The sequence below is a fragment of the Gopherus flavomarginatus genome, chromosome 2, assembly GCF_025201925.1.
Source record: "Gopherus flavomarginatus isolate rGopFla2 chromosome 2, rGopFla2.mat.asm, whole genome shotgun sequence".
NCBI classification, from domain to species: Eukaryota; Metazoa; Chordata; order Testudines; family Testudinidae; genus Gopherus; species Gopherus flavomarginatus.
Genome location: NC_066618.1, coordinates 248,476,154 through 248,491,854, shown reverse-complemented (window position 1 = coordinate 248,491,854; position 15,701 = coordinate 248,476,154). Strand labels below are relative to the sequence as shown.

Below are 15,701 nucleotides of genomic sequence, written 5' to 3'. Positions count from 1 at the left end.
TGAGTAGAGGCAGGCAGGGGGGCTCCCTTTGGAAGGCCCACAGCTAATGTTTGCTTGAAGGGCGGTGGGGAAGAGGAAAGGGTCGTGTCCGTGAGGGGCTGCTTATCTGGTCTGTGAGAAAAAACAAACAGCTGCTGTTTGCTTTCAGTGAGTGAGAGAGGGGTGGAGGGAGGGGGGTTGGAACTTGAAAGACAGCATGCTGACACAGTGTCTGCACACCAAAAATCCACTCTCTCTTCCCCCACGCTCCCTGTCACACTCCACCCCACCACCCCTTTTTGAAAAGCACATTGTAGCCACTTGAATGCTGGGATAGCTGCCCACAATGCACCATTGCAAATGCTGCAAATGTGGCCATAACAGTGCACTGGCAGCTGGCAGTGTGGACAGACTGCAGCGCTTTCCCTACTCAGCTGTATGAAGACAGGTTTAACTCCCAGCGCTGTACAGCTGCAAGTGTAGCCATACCCTAAGGCTTCCAAGCCATGTGCTGGGCAGCTTGTGTTTGAAACAAAGGAAGCACAGATCGCATGTCAAGAGACTATAAAAGGCAGCTTCTCCATTTTGTCTTCAGTCCTGCTTCTTACCTCTGGAGGAACTTTGCTACAAACTATCAGGAGGTAGCCATGTTAGTCTGTATCCACAAAAACAACAAGTCCGGTGGCACCTTAAAGACTAACAAGATTTATTTGGGCATAAGCTTTCGTGGGTAAAAAAACCTCACTATCAGAAATATCTTCTGCCAAAATGTCACCGAAGCCCCAGAGCGGAATCCCCATCCCCCACTGCCGAAATGCCGCTGAAGCCCTGGAGCGAACCCCCACCGCCGCGGGGCCCCATTCCGGTGAATCGGCTTAAAGCCTGCCCTGCTTGAATCAAAATCAGTTACTTAGTGACAGACAAGTAGAACACTGTAGAATCTGTCCTGAATTTTGTCTAAAATATTGTAGCTGAGTGACAGCAAATCTAGATATTTTAAACTTATTCATCACATTTATATTTACTGACTAACTTTAAAAACAATAACGTTGTTTAACAATCTAATGAAGTTTTGGATACCAGTGCATAGCATGTATGCTGAAAACACTATCTAAACTTAAATTTTCCATTTGTAACAAATTTCTTAGGCTCATCTTCATTATTCATATTAATATACAAATAGGCATGGCATTGATCCAGTGTGTGCATGGTCAAGAGACTGATGGTTTGTGTATATGGCTAGAGGAATTTATTTGTGCATACAAGACTTGCCGACCCTGCCAGAGTTAACGATTTTAGCTTCTCCATTATATTTTCCTTAGGCAAAATATATATTTATATGAATCATTCAGCTGTATGTTGAATTGGCCAGCATTTTGTCCATGTCTCTTTTTAAGATTTCATGTCAGTTATTAGTGAAGTTTCCTATGTAGTTCTGATGACAAAAGCTGCTCGCTGCTTTTCACATGCCTAAACAATTTTAAGCATAATTGTTCCTTTGATCTTCAAGCACCCTTTTTCTTGGTTTTCTCTTCTGCTTTAAGGTCTTTTGCTATGCATCTGGAGTTGAAAGCCGATAACATTTCTGCTGCTGTCAAGTTGGCTCCTTTCATTATCAATCTGTCTCCATCAGCTGTAAAGGAAAGATTGTAAGTTTTAGAGGTGATAAAGTTATAAGAAACAATTTAGCATACATTCAAACTAAAAATCAGTGTAAAAACTCAGTTCATTCAGTTTACTTAAAAATATTCAGTGATTTCATATACCCATTATCATTGAATCTGTGCGCATACCATACATTAAGAACATGGAACACATTAAAATTAACTGCCCACAACAACAAAAACAGCGTCCATCCCTGAACTGCCTCATCCAAACATAAGGAAAAGCTCCCCAGATATGATCTAGTTTCAGAACAGATGTCTTACTAAAGTAGTTCACACTATCCTCTGAAAGTCAGCAAACTTGGACTCTAAGGGTATGTCTACACTAGAAAGGTAAGTCGACCTATATTATGTCGACTTACAGCCACTGCTGTAATTACTGTAGTGGTACAGTTTCACACTACCCTCCTTGGGTCAGTGGTGTGTGTCCTCACCAGGAGCACTTCCACTGACCTAAGAGGAGTAGTGTGCAGAGCTGAAAGACCAGTCTCTCCGTTCTGCTGGCAGCTCCCTACTGGGAGCCTGGCTGCCGCACAGACTTCCGGTGTGTTAGCCTCCCTCCACTCGGGTGGGGGTGTGGGGGAGGGGAGCTCACAGCTGGGTCCAGGCACCTAGGCTTCTCACCACGGCTCCTAGACAAGAGTGGAGTCCATTCTCACCCCAGCTCCCAGGCAGGAGCAGAGTCCACCCTCCCAGCTGTCCAGGGGAGCTGGGGGAAGCTCGACTCTAGCTGCCTGCTTTCTTGTTAATTTCATGGCTCCTGTCAACAGTTCATGTAAGTAACACAGTGTCTACCCGTACACTGCATCGTCCTAACTACATCGACATAAGCCTTACGCCTGTTGTGCAGGCGGAGTTATAACAGTGCAGTACGGCACTGAGGCTATGTCTACACTTACCAGAGATCAATGCTGATGTGATCAATGTAGCGGGGGTCAATTTAGCAGGTCTGGTAAAGTCTTACTAAATTGATCGCAGAGTGCTCTCCAGTCAACTCCAGTACTCCACCAGAATGAGAAAAATAAGGTAAATCGACGGGAGAGCATCTCCCATCAACGCAGCACGGTGTAGACACCACAGTAAATCGACCTAAGCTACGTCGATTCAAGAGTGGCATAACTTAGGTTGACTTACCACGGTAGTGTAGACAAGGCCTAACATCGGCAGGAGGAAGGCTGTTGTGTAGACACCGACATAATTAGGTTGACATAAGCTGCCTTACATCGACCTGTGTAGTATAAACCAGCCCTAAGGGAGTGGATTCCACATCTGAAAGAGACAAGGTGGGTGAGGTAATATCTTTTAGTGGACCAACTTCTATTGGTGAGAGAGACAAGCTTTCTCACCAACAGAAGTTGGTCCAATAAAAGATATTACCTCACCCACTTTGTCTCTCTAGTATCCCGAGACCAACAAACTACAACTATACTATATATTGTGTATAGTCAGTTTCAGTTTCCCCTGAAGAGGAAGCAAGTTAATCAGTTTACCCTGTTCGTGTGCGTCTTTACTACAGAAACAGGTAAGAACAAACATTTTAAAACTTAGGAAAATTTCATTTTAAAACCTAACAATTGTCAGGGAGAACTAGGAACAAAATGTAGTGCCTAAAACTAACTGTACCTAAATTCCAGAGTGATTAGATTTTTCAAGTTGACAGTATCCCTCAAAAAATTATAGCAAGCCCAGCAGCATAATGCACTGTGTTGTGCAGTTACCAAGTTCTGGTCACAGAATCATAGAATATCAGCGTTGGAAGGGACATCAGGAGGTCATCTAGTCCAACCCCCTGCTCAAAGCAGGACCAATCCCCAGACAGAGGGCCTGCATTCGCAGGCTGCAAGGGCTGGAAATGCTTCCTTGGCAACATGCTCAGCACCTTAGGAAAGTGAAAAACTGAGAGCAGTAGTTCCTGGCATCAGTAAAATAATCGCTTTTGGCAGAGGCTCTGCACAGCATTGAGCTTCATCTCTAGTATACCCAGGCAAGAGGTAAAGATGGGAAATAAATGAAGAAGGAAATACTGTAGACACACTGATTGAAAAATATATATGTTTGACATATCAAAGCAAAACCTTTGCATTGTTCGCTAGAAATGGCAGCTGACCCGATTAAAATATGAAAGTTTAAAGGAAAACAAATAGATAATCATTAGTGAAGGAAAAAACTTAATGGGCTGGGTTTTCTGTTGGACCTCTTAGAAGGCATCAGAACAGAAGGTAAAGCTCAGGAGAGAGGAGAATGACGGTGGATTAAAGCGATTTGTAAAGTGCCTCAAATCGGGGCTGCTCTGGGGTTGACAGAAACCTCCAGTATAAGTTAGAGGAGCCCACAGAGCTGGCTGCACATCTTGTAGACCCATTTCTGCAAACATTTATACATGTGAGTAGTCCCACTGAGGTGGGACAGCTCATATGACCAAGTTACTCAACTCATAGAATCATAGACTTTAAGGTCAGAAGGGACCATTATGATCATCTAGTCTGACCTCTGCACAACGCAGGCCACAGAATCTCACCCACCCACTCCTATATTTAAAATGTAACCTATGTCTGAGCTACTGAAGTCCTCAAATCGTGGTTTAAAGACTACAAGGTACAGAGAATCCTCCAGCAAGTGACCCGTGCCCCATGCTGCAGAGGAAGTAGAAAACCCCCTACGGCCTCTAACAATCTGCCCTGGATGAAAATTCCTTCTCGGCCCCAAATATGACCATCAGCTAAACCTTGAGCATGTGGGCAAGACTCACCAGCCAGCACCCAGGAAAGAATTCTCTGTAGTAACTCAGATTCCAACCCATCTAACATCCAATCATAGGCCTTTGGGCATATTTACCGCTAATAATCAAAGATCAATTAATTGCTAAAAATAGGCTATCCCATCATACCATCCACTCCATAAATTTATAAGCTTAATCTTGAAGCCAGACATCTTTTGCCCCCACTGCTCTCCTTGGAAGGCTGTTCCAGACCTTCACTCCTCTGATGGTTAGAAACCTTTGTCTAATTTCGAGTCTAAACTTCCTGATGGCCAGTTTATATTGATATGTTCTTGTATCCACATTGGTACTGAGCTTAAATAATTCCTCTCCCTCCATGGTATTTATCCCTCTGATATATTTATAGAGAGTAATCTCCCCTCAGCCTTCTTTTGGTTAGGCTAAACAAGTCAAGCTCTTTGAGTCTCCTTTCATAAGACAGGTTTTCCATTCCTCAGATCATCCAAATAGCCATTCTCTGTACCTGTCCCAGTTGGAATTCATCCTTCTTAAACACAGGAGACCAGAACTGCACACAGTATTCCAGATGACTGCATAAGTAGCTGCAGGATCAGACCTTAAGTTCTCAAGACTGAGAAGTCTACGACTCCAATATTATAAGCAAGATGCACAGAGGTGGACAGGTCTCTGAGGCAGCATGGAGCCACAATGACTTCAAGAGGGCTCTGCACAGGTACAAGGGTCCACTTGCAGACCTCTCATTTAAGTACTGGAGCTTTATGTTTGTAATGAAGTCAATCTCTTTTTTTTTCAGCATTCCCTTTCTTCCCAGTTCTAAATCCAGTAGACCAAATTTTTTATGATTTCCTTCCATATCCATTAACCTGACTGATTCCATCCTACTTTTGCTCAAAAACATGTTTGTACAACATCTAACACAATACGGTTCTGATCCATAACTGGGATATCAAGGTACTACCACAATACAAATACAAATTACAGGAAACAACCACAAATATCTTCCAGTGTGAGTCTAGAAAGACTACATTCCCTTTAAGATGAATGTTAAGCTCCTTACCAAACATGATGTCTACAACTGGTTCAGATCCATCATGTCTTACATCTGTTGTCACTACGCAGCTGATATTGGAGGCACGAGCTTTTTTACTGTTTACATGTTCAAGAAATATTCTGACAAGATTAAAGAAATATAGATTAAGTAAGAATATACAGAAGATATTTCTGCAATTAATTTACATAGTTTGATGTTGCTAGCTAACCAAAATACAAACCAATTAGGATTTATATTTACTGCTCCAGTTCTACAAGGAGTTCCATAAGTGCAGACTCGATTTCATGATCATTTTAACAGATTATTACTACAAAGAAATTTTAAAATCCAATTTGCTTTTCACTATTTTGTTTACTTGCTGCATTTCTTTTTGCGAGCTGGGATAATGCAATCAATCAAATCAGTTTTATTTTTCTTTATAACCAATTTTACTTTCAGGTGGTCAATGTTTCAGTGTTTGGAGTTCAGAGAAATGTCTATTTTGTTTAAATATCTGTTTCCATTGGATTTTTTCCCCAACTCCATGGTAACATTTCTAATGATTTGCTGAAGTTTGTGTAATTTGTTTTTCGACATTTAAATTTTGGCCAAAGTTCAATTAACAGGGTCCCTTTGAAGACAAGTCAATCACCTGCAGGAGTCAGTAAGGGATTTCCTGCATGCATACCAATGTATTCTGTTGTGGATTATTTTTATTGCCTTCCTCTGAAGCATCAGCGATGGCAACAGCTGGAGATATGACACTGGAACATAAGAACGGCCGTACCGGGTCAGACCAAAGATCCATCTAGCCCAGTATCTGTCTACCAACAGTGGCCAATGCCAGTTACCCCAGAGGGAGTGAAGCTAACAGGCAATGATCAGGTGATCTCTCTCCTGCCATCCATCTCCATCCTCTGATGAACAGAGGCTAGGGACACCATTCTTTACCTTTCCTGGCTAATAGCCATTTATGGACTTAGCCACCATGAATTTATCCAGTTCCCTTTTAAACAATGTTATAGTCCCAGCCTTCACAACCTCCTCAGGTAAGGAGTTCCACAAGCTGACTGTGTGCTGTGTGAAGAAGAACTTCCTTTATTTGTTTTAAACCTGCTACCTATTAATTTCATTTGGAAGGGGTGGGCCAGAGCTCTTAGGCGGAATCAAGCATTCTCTCTCTCTCAAGGTGCTTGGTTGGCTGGTTCTTGCTCATATTCTCAGGGTCTACCTGGTCACCATATATGGAGTGAGGAAGGAATTTTCTCTCAGGTCTGATTGGCAGTGACCTTGGTTGTGTTTCACCTTCCTCTGTAGTGTGTGTGGGTATGGGGTTACTTGCCAGGATTAGCTGGGTATCTCTAATCACTTAATCATTTACCTGGCATTGTGAGGGTCTTGGACACTGGTGCACCTTGGCCTCTCCTATTCCCTGCCTGTGGCTCATAGTATCTAGTTTCATGAAAGCTGCAATACTTTGGTCTAATTTCAGTTGTTGGGTTTAGCGTGCAGGCACTGGGTGGTGGTGGCGGTGGCGGCGACCTATAATATAGAGGTCAGACTAGATGATCTGGTTGTCCCTTCTAATCTTAACCTCTATTACTGTGTGTGCATGCACATGCATGCCTGCGGGTGTGTCCTAAAATAACTCCTCAAATCTGCTCCAAATTTGTGTTTTATGTTCCTTTAGTAAAGCAGTTATGTCATGGAAAAAGCACAATTATTTGGTCTTCAGGCAACTGATTACCAAAGAATATCAGCACTGTGTTTTTCCTCACTATTTCTAAGTATTGTAACACTAATAACTAGGGCCCTACCAATTTCACAGCCATGAAAAACACATCATCATGGACCATGAAATAATCAATTTCTAGCAAAGGAGGCGGGCTGGGGGACGACAACTAGAGCCACCTCTGGGAGCCTCCCACTGCTGCAGGATGCTCTGGAACTGGACAGCAGCCCCAGAGATTCCTGCAGCTAGAGAAGGCTTGTGGAGTTGGATCAGATCTTCCCTGTGCTGCTGGGAGCATCCCAGCAAAGGGGGCTCCTAGCTGATGGTCTGGGGAGGACAGAACTTGCGCTTTCCCTGCAGGGGTGCTCTTGGTATCTCTCCTGGCTGCAGATAGCTCCGCACCCCCTCCTCCCTACTCTGTCCAGCTCTGAAGGCAGCACAGAAGTAAGGGTGGCAACTCCATGACCCCCCCACAACAGGTTTGAAACCATCCCACACATTCCCTTTTTGGGTCGGGACCCCCATGGTTAAAACACCATGAAATTTTCAGATTTAAAAATCTAAAAATGTGAAATTTACCAATTTTCAAATCCTATGGTTATGAAATTGAGCATAATGGATCGAGACTTTGGTAGGGCTGTACTAATAACAAAGGCCCTAATCTTACAGCTGACTCCACATGGGCTGACCCTTGCACTCACATGGATCCTCAATGACTCTGGGATTGGGGCCTCTGTGCTTAGCATAGTAAAGTTAAACACATGCATGTTTGCAGACCTTAGTAAGTACCTCTACACTTTGAGCTGGAGGTGCAAATTCTAGCTAGAGAAGACTTAACCCATGCTAGCTCGGACTGAGCTATTGTGCCAAAAATAGAGTGTAGCTGTGGCAGCAGGAAGGGCTACCCACCCACCACATGCTTAGCGTCTCAGACTACATAGTGTGACTAGCTCCATCCCCTCTACTGCTACACTCTATTTTTAGCATGCTAGCTCAGTCCCAGCTCCAGCAGATATGTCCCCTCAAGTTGGCATTTACACTTTCCAGACATAGTGTAAAGTAGACATACCCAACGACACAGAAGCAGAAGACAGACTAGTTGTATTTCAACCCATCTTCTGATAATTTGTTACAGGATACCTTTCCTGTGGAACTTCATTACAATATCTTTCTTTGAAAAGTTCATAAAAAATGGCACCTTGCTATTAAAGAATTGCCTCCTCAGTGTGTTCAGACATATATCTGCTTTCTGATAGTAAATATCATATCATCTTATTGTAGTGACAGTAATTTTCACTGCTGCATTTTACTCTCATCAATGTAGTAAAGACAGCACATCAGAGGGGGAACTAGATTCTATTCCTTCTTTTACAACATCAACAATTGTTTGCTAAATTCATGTAAATTATATTTGAGCAAATCGAGTGAACACATCTGTACAGAGAACAGGAGTATTTGTGGCACCTTAGAGACTAACAAATTTATTTGAGCATTATCTGTACAGGTGTCACCAAACCACTGGTCTGAAAACAATGGGGTTGCATAGGTCTTGCTGGGGTCTTAAGTTGGCCAACTCTCATGATATTTGCTATTTTAACTTAAATATAAGAATGGCCATACTGAGTCAGGCCAATGGTGCACCTAACTCAATATCCTGTCATCCAATAGTGGCCAAGGAGAGATGCTTCAAAGGGAATGAACAGAACAGAGCAATTATCAAGTGATCCAGCCCATCCTCCAGTCCCAGTATCTGGCAAAGGCTTGGGGGCAAGGAGGGGTATAGGGGGATGGGCTGCTCCCCATGAGGAAGGTATAGGGGAAACCGGCTGCTCCCTGTGAGGGGGTATCAGGGGATGGGCTGCTCCCCGTGAGAAAGGTATGGGGGGGACGCGCTGCTCCCTGTGAGAAAGGTATGGGGGTGGATGGGCTGCTCCCCGTGTGAAAGGTATGGGGGGGACACGCTGCTCCCTGTGAGAAAGGTATTGGGGCGGATGGGCTGTTCCCCGTGAGAAGGGTATGGGGGGGCGGACGCGCTGCTCCCCGTTAAAAGGGTATGGGGGGGGACGGGCTGCTCCCCGTGTGAAAGGTATGGGGGGGACGGGCTGCTCCCCGTGTGAAAGGTATGGGGGGACGGGCTGTTCCCCGTTAAAAGGGTATGGGGGGCGGACGCGCTGCTCCCCGTTAAAAGGGTATGGGGGGGACGGGCTGCTCCCCGTGAGAAGGGTATGGGGGGGATGGGCTGCTCCTCGTGAGAAAGGTATGGGGGGGCGAACGCGCTGTTCCCCGTGAGAAGTGTATGGGGGGGCGAACGCGCTGTTCCCCGTGAGAAGTGTATGGGGGGGCGAACGCGCTGTTCCCCGTGAGAAAGGTATGGGGGGGGCGAACGCACTGTTCCCCGTGAGAAAGGTATGGGGGGGCGAACGCGCTGCTCCCCGTTAAAAGGGTATGGGGGGGCGGGCTGTTCCCCGTGAGAAGGGTATGAGGGGGGGACAGGCTGCTCCCCGTGAGAAGGGTATGGGGGGGCGGACGCGCTGCTCCCCGTGAGAAGGGTATGGGGGGGCGGACGGGCTGCTCCCCGTGAGAAAGGTATGGGGGGGCGGACGGGCTGCTCCCCGTGAGAAAGGTATGGGGGGGGATGCACTGCTCCCCGTGAGAAAGGTATGGGGGGGCGGACGGGCTGTTCCCCGTGAGAAAGGTATGGGGGGGCGGACGGGCTGTTCCCCGTGAGAAGGGTATGGGGGGCGGACGGGCTGTTCCCCGTGAGAAGGGTATGGGGGGGCGAACGCGCTGTTCCCCGTGAGAAGTGTATGGGGGGGCGAACGCGCTGTTCCCCGTGAGAAAGGTATGGGGGGGGCGAACGCGCTGTTCCCCGTGAGAAAGGTATGGGGGGGGCGAACGCGCTGCTCCCCGTTAAAAGGGTATGGGGGGGCGGGCTGTTCCCCGTGAGAAGGGTATGAGGGGGGGACAGGCTGCTCCCCGTGAGAAGGGTATGGGGGGGCGGACGCGCTGCTCCCCGTGAGAAGGGTATGGGGGGGCGGACGGGCTGCTCCCCGTGAGAAAGGTATGGGGGGGCGGACGGGCTGCTCCCCGTGAGAAAGGTATGGGGGGGGATGCACTGCTCCCCGTGAGAAAGGTATGGGGGGGCGGACGGGCTGTTCCCCGTGAGAAAGGTATGGGGGGGCGGACGGGCTGCTCCCCGTGAGAAAGGTATGGGGGGGCGGACGGGCTGCTCCCCGTGAGAAAGGTATGGGGGGGGATGCACTGCTCCCCGTGAGAAAGGTATGGGGGGGCGGACGGGCTGTTCCCCGTGAGAAAGGTATGGGGGGGCGGACGGGCTGTTCCCCGTGAGAAGGGTATGGGGGGGCGGACGGGCTGTTCCCCGTGAGAAGGGTATGGGGGGACGGACGGGCTGCTCCCCGTGAGAAGGGTATGGGGGGACGGACGGGCTGCTCCCCGTGAGAAGGGTATGGGGGGGGACGGGCTGCTCCCCGTGAGAAGGGTATGGGGGGGCGGACGGGCTGCTCCCCGTGAGAAGGGTATGGGGGGGCGGACGGGCTGTTCCCCGTGAGAAGGGTATGGGGGGGCGGACGGGCTGTTCCCCGTGAGAAGGGTATGGGGGGGCGGACGCGCTGCTCCCCGTGAGAAGGGTATGGGGGGGCGGACGCGCTGCTCCCCGTGAGAAGGGTATGGGGGGGACGGGCTGCTCCCCGTGAGAAGGGTATGGGGGGGACGGGCTGCTCCCCGTGAGAAGGGTATGGGGGGCGGACGGGCTGTTCCCCGTGAGAAGGGTATGGGGGGGGACGGGCTGCTCCCCGTGAGAAGGGTATGGGGGGCGGACGGGCTGTTCCCCGTGAGAAGGGTATGGGGGGCGGACGGGCTGTTCCCCGTGAGAAGGGTATGGGGGGCGGACGGGCTGTTCCCCGTGAGAAGGGTATGGGGGGCGGACGGGCTGTTCCCCGTGAGAAGGGTATGGGGGGCGGACGGGCTGCTCCCCGTGAGAAGGGTATGGGGGGCGGACGGGCTGCTCCCCGTGAGAAGGGTATGGGGGGCGGACGGGCTGTTCCCCGTGAGAAGGGTATGGGGGGGGGACGGGCTGTTCCCCGTGAGAAGGGTATGGGGGGGGGACGGGCTGCTCCCCGTGAGAAGGGTATGGGGGGCGGACGGGCTGCTCCCCGTGAGAAGGGTATGGGGGGCGGACGGGCTGTTCCCCGTTAAAAGGGTATGGGGGGCGGACGGGCTGCTCCCCGTTAAAAGGGTATGGGGGGCGGACGGGCTGCTCCCCGTGAGAAGGGTATGGGGGGGGGATGCGCTGCTCCCCGTGAGGAGGGTATGGGGGGCGGACGGGCTGCTCCCCGTGAGGAGGGTATGGGGGGGGACGGGCTGCTCCCCGTGAGGAGGGTATGGGGGGGGACGGGCTGCTCCCCGTGAGGAGGGTATGGGGGGCGGACGGGCTGCTCCCCGTGAGGAGGGTATGGGGGGGCGGACGGGCTCTTCCCCGTGAGAAGGGTATGGGGGGGCGGACGGGCTGCTCCCCGTGAGGAGGGTATGGGGGGCGGACGGGCTGCTCCCCGTGAGGAGGGTATGGGGGGCGGACGGGCTGCTCCCCGTGAGGAGGGTATGGGGGGCGGACGGGCTGCTCCCCGTGAGAAGGGTATGGGGGGCGGACGGGCTGCTCCCCGTGAGAAGGGTATGGGGGGGGACGGGCTGCTCCCCGTGAGGAGGGTATGGGGAGGCGGACGGGCTGTTCCCCGTGAGAAGGGTATGGGGGGGCGGACGGGCTGTTCCCCGTGAGGAGGGTATGGGGGGCGGACGGGCTGCTCCCCGTGAGAAGGGTATGGGGGGCGGACGGGCTGTTCCCCGTGAGGAGGGTATGGGGGGCGGACGGGCTGCTCCCCGTGAGAAGGGTATGGGGGGCGGACGGGCTGCTCCCCGTGAGGAGGGTATGGGGGGCGGACGGGCTGCTCCCCGTGAGAAGGGTATGGGGGGCGGACGGGCTGTTCCCCGTGAGGAGGTATGGGGGGGACGGGCTGCTCCCCGTGCGAAGGCGGAATTGGGGGGTGGCCGCCCTCCCGAGCTCTCCTCACCGCGTGGTTTCCACGTTGGTCTGGAAAGGGCAGAACCGGACCATGACGCTCTTCACGTGCCTCAGCACCACTGCGGCCTTGGGCACCGCCATCTTCCCCTTGCTCTGCCCGGGACTACAATTCCCAGACGCCCCTTCGCCAAGGCGGGACGTAGAGGGCTGCGGTGCGCGCAGCTCTGTGGGAAATGTAGTGCTCGGCGGGAGCGCGGCGCTGCGGCAGGTCCCGGATGCCGGAGCTCCTCTGCTGGTGCCCTAGGGGTGCTCCCAGCCTGGGCCCTCCCATCGGCCGGGGTCGCGCCTCTCCCCGCTGCGGGGTGGCGGAGTTTGCTGCTGGGGCTGCTGCCTTAAATGAGCCGTTTTCACCCGTGTACAGAAATTGTCCCCGTATTGGGAACGGACTCAGATGTTGCCCTGGGAGCAGTGGAATGGGTGCGGGGCAGTGTGCGCCCCTCCGGGTGTCAAGTATCAGAAGGGTAGCCGTGTTAGTCTGGATCTGTAAAAGCAGGAAAGAATCCTGTGGCACCTTGTAGACTAAAAGACATTTTGGAGCATGAGCTTTCGTGGGTGAATACCCACTTCCTCAGGGTGTCGTTCATTACAGTGCAATGCAATGAACAGAAATACATGAAGAGCAGGACAAAGGGCAAAGATTCGAGTTCAGGGCAATTGTTAGGAAATTTGATTCTTTTCATGTTAACATTTTTTATTCTTTTTTCTTCATCAAACTTATTAAACAGCAGGAGCAAAAATGTAGAACTATAAACATAGTATATATCCCTGCAATGGTGCCCTGTAGTTTGTTTATACAGGGCCCCACTCCAGCTGGCTTTGTGCAGATGGACATTCATTGGCTTCAGTGTGGGTTGTCAATAGAATTGCCAGCCCTCCAGGATTGTCCTGGAGCCTCCAGGAATTAAAGATTAATTTTTAATTAAAGATTATGTCATGTGATGAAACCTCCAGGAATATATCCCACCAATATTGGTAACCTTAGATGGCACATGAAGTATCACTTGCAGAATCAGGACCTAACGTAGTTTCTTGTAGGTTTCTCTGCCTTCATAGAATTTAGAATTGCAGGAGTTAAGGATATAAAGATCTATATCCCCGGCCATATATGGCCCTGAGCCTCTAATGCATTGCTGTGTGAGCATGGATACATCCATGCAGAGCTCACTGCAGGATCTGAGTCTATTTCTGTAAAATGTACCAATTGGTTTCCACCACTTCTCCTAGGAATTGTGTCTTGCTTTGGTTTGCCTGGCCTCCTCTGATAATAGCTATCAATTTTTTAAACAAACCTTTTTTATAAGAATGGTTGTATACTAAACAAAGGGCAATCTGAATCATTACTATTATAAAATATAGAAAAGAGACCTACTGAAGAGTCTGATAGAAATGGAAATAAAGACTTTTTTAAAATAGGTGCATTAGAAAATATATAAAAGGAGGTAAGATAAACCAGATAAATCACAAGTCATTAAACAAACACTGTTGAAGTTGATTGGAATGCAGCTTAGCCAATGCAATTCATCAATTTTACAGTAGAGGTCAGAAACAACTTTTGTAAAGTTTTTGGGAGTTGTTTGCTATCTGAAATTGTTGGTAGAGTACTGGGATCCTAGCAAACCTTTGGTGTGGGAGCTTGGAATAAATCAGCTTTGGTAACAAATTTAAATACAGTGTGAAATTCTAGGGAGTCTTTCAATACTGTATTTCATTCTTACCTTGGTTGAAGTGCTGCTGATGCTTTTTTCCCCAGTAATTAAGTGATGTACAAAATAGAATAGTTGGCATCACTTGGAAATGCTAAACTATTGATGTAATGTAGCTTTAGCTCTTTTTTTTTAATGTAGTCACTAAATTAACTCCATCTTTCTAGTGGAGATGCAGCCTAAACAATAAATTAAATAGTTAAACTAATTTCAGAAGTATTTTAAAACTTTGTCTCCAAATTCATTTCTATTATAGCTTTGTCTTTGCAAAAATAAGTCTCTGAGAGAAAGCATTGTAACAAACCTACTTCTTAAGCAAAAACTCAGTGATTTAAAAGAGGATTTGCCTTAGTAAGAAGTGCCAGATCAGGCACATAGGGGGCAAATAGAATGTTTTATATTTAAAAGGTGAAACCAAACTATAGTACTTCAACAATCCTTCTCTTGCTTTATTATAATACAAATCAGTAACAATATTTCCATCAAATATCAGAGGGGTAGCCCTGTTAGTCTGGATCTGTAAACGTGGCAAAGAGTTCTGTGGCACCTTATAAACTAACAAACTTATTGGAGCATGAGCTTTCGTGGATGAATACCCACTTTGTTATCAGCCTCTCTTAGAGCAGGATGGATCAACCTTGATTTGGGAATGCGGAAGAAAGGATGTATTTTATTGATTATTAAGAATTCAGTTCTGCCAGGTGCTGGGTACCCTGTACTCCTGTTGATTTCAAAACAAGTAAGGCAGAAATAATCTTTATATGTGTTTTGATAGCAGTTTCCTGTGGAATTTGTACAGTTTGCTGTGCAGAATCCAGGACAAAGAGAACCTTCTACAATCATCTCCATAATGCAAATCAGCCAACCTGTTGGCCTTTGTCATAATCTATAAAAGTTTTATCTTTCCTCCTAGATTTGAACTATCACTTTCGAAAGATATAAAAAAAATCCCCCTTTCAGGAATTTTTTAGCTGCCTGAATGTGATCCATCCAACTTAAAGTAACATAAGGGAAAATATAAGTTTGATAACCTTAATACGACATATTCTTTCTTCCTCCCTTAAAAAGATAGAATCTTTCTATGAAATGAAGCCAAACGAAATGACTGTAGGCATCTTGTTTGCTTAAAGGAGGATCTTCTCTGTACTTGGTTACAACCAAGTACTAGAATGAATATGGAACAGAAGCAGGAATTTTAGTTTTGATCTTTTACAGTTTAAGCCCATCAGTGTCTCTGCTTACCCTGGACTTACACAGGTGTAACTGAGATTGAACTCTGACCCATAGTGTCTTAATCTGATTCCAGAATAGCTCATAACAAATTATCCACAAAGGACCTGAATCATTCCTTTCCATTCCAGCAGTTAATCTGAGAACTCTGAAATGTCTATGCTAGAGACTATTCTCCAAGGATTCACATTTGAAACCAAGTGATTAATTATTCTTAAGTATGTATAGTGATAACTAGAGTATAGTTACTTTTAACAATGAGGTTGTAACATCTGTAACACTGGTATCCCAACCTGATTGATTTTTATTCTAATTACTATTTTAGAGAGGCAAACTTTCTCAAAAGGAAAAATACAGTAGTCCCATTGACTAATTTAGCAGTCCATAGTTTTATATCTAACCAATGTATGCATCAGGCAGCAATTCAGCCCCTTCACACACCCTCATTATGGAAAGGATGTTAGCCTGAGACAGTTGGAACTAGGTTTTACTTTACAGAAGATGCACTATCTGCAGTGTTCTACCCCC

General features: G+C 47.9%; 2 protein-coding genes across 3 annotated transcripts in view; one reads left to right on the top strand and one right to left on the bottom strand.

The window, feature by feature from the left end:
• The window catches only part of LOC127045225 (zinc finger and SCAN domain-containing protein 29-like), a 191,792-nt gene that overhangs the window by 76,759 nt on the left and 99,332 nt on the right, over positions 1 to 15,701 (top strand). The gene's annotated exons all lie outside the window — the stretch shown is intronic.
• Positions 1,115 to 12,339, bottom strand: MRPL53 (mitochondrial ribosomal protein L53). 2 transcript variants are annotated; one of them, XR_007772666.1, is made up of 4 exons: positions 12,230 to 12,339; positions 5,441 to 5,553; positions 2,778 to 2,912; positions 1,517 to 1,612 (listed from the first exon to the last, which is right to left on the bottom strand). XR_007772666.1 is itself a non-coding variant. In XM_050941485.1 (3 exons), exons 1-3 carry the CDS (start codon positions 12,319 to 12,321, stop codon positions 1,485 to 1,487), a joined length of 333 nt encoding a protein of 110 aa, XP_050797442.1. In that variant the 5' UTR covers positions 12,322 to 12,339; the 3' UTR covers positions 1,115 to 1,484. The 2 variants fall into 2 exon arrangements, 1 of the variants encoding a protein (XP_050797442.1); XM_050941485.1 differs by lacking the exon at positions 2,778 to 2,912 and having other exon boundaries at positions 1,115 to 1,612.

Bases quoted from the DNA above. Each gene is read 5' to 3' on its own strand.
- MRPL53 (XM_050941485.1), bottom strand. From the start codon at position 12,321: ATGGCGGTGCCCAAGGCCGCAGTGGTGCTGAGGCACGTGAAGAGCGTC. The intron at 5,554-12,229 runs GTGAGGAGAGCT...TAATCTTGTCAG, and splicing joins ACCAACGTGGAAACCACGCG to AATATTTCTTGAACATGTAA. The intron at 1,613-5,440 runs GTAAGGAGCTTA...TTTCCTTTACAG, and splicing joins AGTTGTAGACATCATGTTTG to CTGATGGAGACAGATTGATA.